Here is a 6,584-nt window from a genome sequence, read left to right on the forward strand (position 1 = left end):
ATATATGTTTTATTTGTAATGTCATAAACATTGTAGAAAAGCCATCATGGCAAGAAACTACACCAGGAAGACAACCTGGGGCCAAACACCCCTCGCAGAGATGGAGAATGCAGCCGCTGAGGTCATGCAAGGAAAGAAGTCCTTATGAAAAGCTGGAAGGGATAGGAATATTGACAAGAAAACCCTCATAAAGAAAAAAGAGAAAGGGAAAGTAAAATCAGTAGCCTGGGATGCAGTAGCTGAGGTAAAGAGAATATTCACAAATGAGATGGAGGAGGAGCTTGCCAAACACTTGAAACAACTAGCTGACCAGTCCCGGTCTGCAACCGCAGAAGGCCACGCAGCTGCATCGACGGACTCGTTTTGGTTTATACTTCTCTAACGTGCTGCGCGTGTTGAAACGCAATTCACCGCCAGAACCATAGGCGGAGTACGTTTTTTTTCAAAGACAAAACACACAAAGAAGAGACGTCTTCTTCTTCGTCGACTGTTTATTTACATCGCCACTCCGGCTCCTCATAGCCTATTTCTGGCGGACAAATCAGCAGTCAGTGACGGGTTATACAAGTGGTCATACTTTTGACTCTCTTCTGCCAAGTGCTCTTCTATTTGGTCCATATTCGTTCTTCTAAATCTTCCGTGATTACCGCGTATTGTGGGGCATGAAACCGGAAACTAGACTCCGGACGGGATGTAGTAAGCAGACCAATCACAAGCCTTGCGGGCTGCGTGAGGCTCGCGTCGCTTTGTCGTGTAGTTAGAAAAATTGTCGGACGCACGCAAGCCGCCAGAGGGCTCGAAAAGGGCGTGTTGCGTGTCTTGCGTGCATGTGTGCGTGCGTGCAACCCGACTATAATTTGGCCTTGAGCGCCGTGAACTGGCACATGAATACGCAGAGAAAAACAATATCCCTATCCCTGCCATTTGGACAGAGACATTCATTTTTATCTTTTCTATTCTATTATGCATATATCTAAGGGCAGTTGGGAACACCTGTCAATATCTTCCTTGATGTTTTTACTTATGGGGCTATAATTGCTATCATATATTTTGGAAATTTCTTTAGGTATTTGAATTCCCAGATACTTAATCTCTGATGGGGTCCATTTGAAACCAAATCTATTTAGCATGTCTTTCTGAGGGATGTGATTAAAACTAAGAGTTTGTGTTTTTTGCACGTTTAATTTATATCCAGAGTGGGTTCCAAAATCTTTTAGTCTGGGAATGCTGACCTCTGGTGTTGTAATAAAGAGCAAAACATCATCTGCATATAGACAGATCTTCTGCTCTAAACCTATGATCATGACTCCTTTTATCACCTCATCATCCCTGATTAACTGTGCCAGGGGCTCTATAAATAAAGCAAAGAGGGGGGGGGGGGGCTGAGGGAGCAGCCTTGGCGGCAGCCTCTCTCCGAGTTGACAACCTGAGAGAGGTGTCCATTAATTTTTATTCTGGCGTTTGGTGAGGAGTATAGAGTTCTGATACAGTTAATAAAATTGTCCTTAAAGCCAAATCTTCTCAACGCCAAGTACAGATCCGTAACTAAACTAATGAATTTAGCTCCAAATATTCCCACATGATCGATAAAGTGTAGCACCCGTCTAACATTATCTTGTGTCTGTCTTTCACGCACAAAGCCAGTTTGGTCTGGATCTACTAGTTCTACTATTATATGCTCTAACTTTTTTACTAGTATTGACACATACAACTTGTAGTCTATAATGAGTACAGAAATTTGCCTTCATGCGCTACATTCTTTTCTGTCCTCCCCCTTCTTAGAAATAACAAAAATGATTGCCTCCCTCCATGTACCTGGTGGTTCACATTTGTTCAGTGTATAGTTGAAGCAGTCAAAAAGCATAGGCACAATTTGATCCTTAAAGGTCTTGTACCACTCGGCTGGGAAGCCATCCATACCGTGCGCTTTATTAGCTTTTAATCTCGAGATTGCTTTCCCTATTTCCTCCATTGTAATATCTGCAATCAGGGCTTTATTCTGTTCTTCACCTATAGAGGGTAGATCCAATGAATGCTTCACTTTCTGGGTCACCAGTACAGTGTGTTACAGGTTTGGCTCATAAAGTGTTTTTTTGGGTGAAGTCAGTTAGTTCCTAATGTTGTGCATTATTAGTAGACTTGACGTTGGCTAATTATTAATAATCATGAAATATGATTATTTAAAAAAAAATTGTCCGTGTGTGTGTGAACCAGAGTCAGTGTGATGCACGGGGTTGTGTCTGGGACCATTTGGGGTGGGGGGGGGGGGGGGGGGTAAGTGTCTTTGTCCAGGCTGGGAAGATGAGGTGTGATAACTGTGAATGGGGGTAAGGAATGCGGGGTAGGGTTAGGTGTGGTTCATTGTCTGTCAAATCTGCAAAAGAAAGCATTCAGGTCGTTTGCACATTTAAGGTCTTCCACATAGTGGGGGGACTTGGTTTTGCAGCCGATGATCACCTGAAGGCCTTTCCAAACTGACAAGGGGCCGTTAGCTGAATTGTTTTTCCAGCTTCTTCAAGTACTGTCGTTTGTCCTCTGTAATCTCCTTGCCAAACAAGTCTGAACCTATCCTTGTCCCCACTCTTAAGGGCCACCTCCTTCTCTAAACAACCTGCTTGAGTTTTGCTGTTAACCAGTCCTTGTGACTCACTCTGGTGCGTGTTGGAATACATCTGTCCTCAGAGCAGCAGATGTATGACGTCACATCCTCTGTATCTTCTTGTTCGCTCCGAGACTCAAAGTGCGCAAAGACGAGGAACATGTGCGACGTGCAGCTGCTGCTGATGTCGGTACATGAGCGGATCCGCGCTGCCGCTGAAGACTTTCTGCTGCAGGTGGAGAAAGGAGGAGAAACGGCTCAAGTCCCGGCGCTGAGAGCGATGCTAACCGAGCGGCTAACGGCGGCTGCTGAGGAGATCGTCTCAATGTTTGAGGAAACCGTGGCGGTGTATGAAGACAGAATGGAGCAGTTAGATTGGTCAGAGCAGGAGATCTACCGCCGGAGGAGGCTGCTGGATGCTGTGATGAAGCCCAAACTCCAGCTGCACAGAGTCGGTAAGTCCCTGGAGAAGCCGCTCACAGGCTAACAATAGCTAGCATCAGCTCTGCTAACATGAGTTGACCAAACTAACACTCCGTAAAGGGAATGATACGTTTAAAACAATGTCTGGTTGGTTAAATTAATGAAATGTGTAGATAGAAGGATTAGGAGCTTTGACCCTCCCCTGCAGCCAGTGGTCACATGTCCTTGATATTCTTCTGCAAGATGCTGTTAGGAAGCTGAGCACACGTCTGGGGTGTTCATGCGTTTTGGCTCCTTTTGTGTAAAAAGTCCTCCAGACTGCTTCGTCTCATCCTGAATAACAGACACATATTGTGGGAGTAATTATGATACTGGCATATTTTAAAATAAGTATAATTTCTATATTGCTGTTGTGTCATATTAATAACAATAGACCCTTTTTTTTAGATGCTTGATTTCAAATGATTGCTGTGACACAATGGACACTAAGCTCCCTGTATGTCATAGCAGCGCTAGACATAGTTGCTAGATAGCAACGGGAGAATCTAGGTTTTATTTCAGTACAAAAACTGGTTTACAACGTGGATTGATTCAGTCACTGGAGTTGTGCAGTTAAGATGATTCCTGCTATTGTCAGCGTGTTTGTTTATCCAAAATATGAGAAGAGCCGAACCAATGGTTTGGTTCCATCACGTATATATTTAGAAGCAATGAAAGTTTAACAGGCATAGTCGACATTCATTCACAGCCTTGGCTAAATCAGGTAGCATGGGGTAGACAATAATGGTAAGCGTTCATAATAATTATCACTGTTGTGAACGAGTCTGTGCAGAAAACCTGCTGCAGTGTTGTTCATGTTCGAAACACAAACCCTGGAGAAACTCTGGAGACAATTCTCTGGTTAACCCACAGGTCACGTCTGAAAACAGCTTAACCAACTAACTAACCTCCCCTTGCTATGCTCTGCTCGTGTCTTAGATTGTTTATTTGGCCTCAAAATATAAAACATTTTATCCTGGAAACACTTGGTTTAACCCAGCTAATTTATCGAGCTGCATCGTAAGACCAACTATTAACCATCTCAACATCTCTGCTTCCTGAGTGTGATCATTCAAAAATAATAACAGTCATCATTAAATGACACAACACAAGTTTTTAAAACACTTCAGGATACTCTGAAATTATAAACGTGTGTATTTGTGTTTCAGTGTGTCCTGCAGACGTACAGCAGCTGATGGTGAATAAAGAAGAGGTTCTCCCTGTGCAGCAGCAATGGAGCCACCTTGTGGACCAGGAGGACCCAGAGCCCCCCCACATTAAAGAGGAACAGGAGGACCCATGGACCAATCAGGATGGGGAGCAGCTTCAACAACTTGAGCAGGCTGATATCAAGTTCACATTGACTGCTGTCACTGTGAAGAGTGAAGAAGATGAAGAGAAACCTCAGTTGTCACAGCTTCATCAGAGTCAGACTGAGGAGAACAGAGCGAATTGTGGAGGACCAGTACCAGCCAGGATCTCAGGTCCTGATCGACATTTACAACAATGTACTGAGGACAAGACTGTAGACAGTGAAGATGATTGTATGCAGACCAGGGAACCTCCGTCTTGTTTAAATACAAAAAGTAACAAACAGCCTCAAAGTGATAAGAAATGTATAACTGCTAAGAAAGCATTTAGTTGCTCTGAGTGTGGTAAAACATTTAGACAAAAGGGGGATCTAACTGTACATATGAGGATTCATACAGGAGAGAAACCATTTAGTTGCTTTGAGTGTGGTAAAATATTTAGAAGAAAGTGCCATCTAACTTTACATATGAGGATTCATACAGGAGAGAAAGCATTTAGTTGCTCTGAGTGTGGTCAAACATTTAGACAAAAGGGGTCTCTAACTTCACATATGAGGATTCATACAGGAGAGAAACCATTTAGTTGCTCTGAGTGTGGTAAAACATTTAGCCGAAAGTTCAGTCTAACTGAACATTTGAAGATTCATACAGGAGAGAAATCATTTACTTGCTCTGTGTGTGGTAAAAGATTTGCCTACAGTGGTTCTCTAACTTTACATATGAGGATTCATACAGGAGAGAAACCATTGAATTGCTCTGTGTGTGGTAAAAGATTTGCCCACACTGGTTCTCTAACTTTACATCTGAGGATTCATACAGGAGAGAAACCATTTAGTTGCTCTGAGTGTGGTAAAACATTCAGCACAAAGGGCAGTCTAACTGAACATATAAAGATTCATACAGAAGAGAAACCATTTAGTTGCTCTGTATGTGGTAAAATATTTGCCCACACTGGTTCTCTAACTTTACATATGAGAAATCATACAGGAGAGAAACCATTTAGTTGCTCTGAGTGTGGCAAAACATTTAGACAAAGGAGCCATTTAACTGGACATATGAAGATTCATACAGGAGAGAAGCCATTTACTTGCTCTGAGTGTGGTAAAAGATTTAGACAAAAGAGTCATTTAACTGGACATATGAAGATTCATACAGGAGAGAAATCATTTACTTGCTCCTAGCGTGGTAAAATATTTAGACTAATGGGTAATCTAACTGCCCATGACCAGTCAAACAGGAGACAATGAATTTACCTGCTCTGTGTGCTTAAAGATTTAAGTTGCATCGTTTGTAACAAATATTTCATTCAGATTAGTCAGCAACTACTCATATTGTACATATTAATTGGTCATTATTATACACATTAATAGAGAAATTTGAATCCCCTTTAACCTGTCTTTAAATGTTTTCCTTGCAAAGTATGTATATGTATGTTCTTAACCAGTTCAAATGATTAAATATGTTTGATTTTAATCAGTGTGCTTACTGATCAGTGACCGAAGAGGCGGTTACAATTTGAAGGGACATGTGACCATGGCTGTAAATAGTAAATGGATTTGTATTTATATAGAGCTTTTCTAGTCTTGATGATCACTCAAAGCACTTTACAGTACAGTTTTACATTCACCCATTCACACACACACATTCATACAGTGCATCTATTAGGAGCACTTTGTCGTTATATGAGGGATAATTGAGGGTTATGCATCTTGCCCAAGAACATTTCGGCATGCAGATGGGGATGACTGGGGATCAAACCGGACCTTCATGACGACCGCTATACCCCTTGGCCACAGCCGGCCGTTGGTTAGAAAAATACATTTCTCACAGGAAGGTTCAGAGAGAAGTGACCTGAAGGATTTCAGTGGCCGCCATTATAAGAGCTGTCCGTAATCTGAATGCTTCCTAACTTATCACCTTATAGTGGGGCATCTAATAGAAAATTTGTGCAAAATGTGATACAAGCACCAAATTTGGGATGGTGGTTCCAAAAGGTCTACTTAACAAATCTGCCTGACGTGCCATTCAAAAATCCAAGATGGACGCCGAACACTGTACTTGTTAGATTTGAATGATCTTGGTGTCTATTTCTATGTTTTCTTGAATGCTGAATCGAATTTTTTACTTTCACTGGCATTATAATACTGTAAATGGTAGAAAATGAACACTTTATATAAAATAACAACATGACATCAAATAATACTCCTAAAAAA

General features: G+C 41.8%; 1 protein-coding gene across 1 annotated transcript; it reads left to right on the forward strand.

Moving 5' to 3' along the window:
- The first annotated feature begins 2,740 nt into the window (after positions 1–2,740).
- LOC133933442 (zinc finger protein OZF-like) lies at positions 2,741–5,844 on the forward strand. The gene is made up of 2 exons (XM_062380553.1): positions 2,741–3,054; positions 4,231–5,844. Exons 1-2 carry the CDS (start codon positions 2,760–2,762, stop codon positions 5,550–5,552), a joined length of 1,617 nt encoding a protein of 538 aa, XP_062236537.1. The 5' UTR covers positions 2,741–2,759; the 3' UTR covers positions 5,553–5,844.
- The last annotated feature ends 740 nt before the right edge of the window (positions 5,845–6,584 follow it).

This window comes from Platichthys flesus, chromosome 22 (genome assembly GCF_949316205.1).
Source record: "Platichthys flesus chromosome 22, fPlaFle2.1, whole genome shotgun sequence".
In the NCBI taxonomy this organism is placed as follows: domain Eukaryota; kingdom Metazoa; phylum Chordata; class Actinopteri; order Pleuronectiformes; family Pleuronectidae; genus Platichthys; species Platichthys flesus.

Bases quoted from the DNA above. Each gene is read 5' to 3' on its own strand.
- LOC133933442 (XM_062380553.1), top strand. From the start codon at position 2,760: ATGTGCGACGTGCAGCTGCTGCTGATGTCGGTACATGAGCGGATCCGC. The intron at 3,055-4,230 runs GTAAGTCCCTGG...TTTGTGTTTCAG, and splicing joins ACTCCAGCTGCACAGAGTCG to TGTGTCCTGCAGACGTACAG.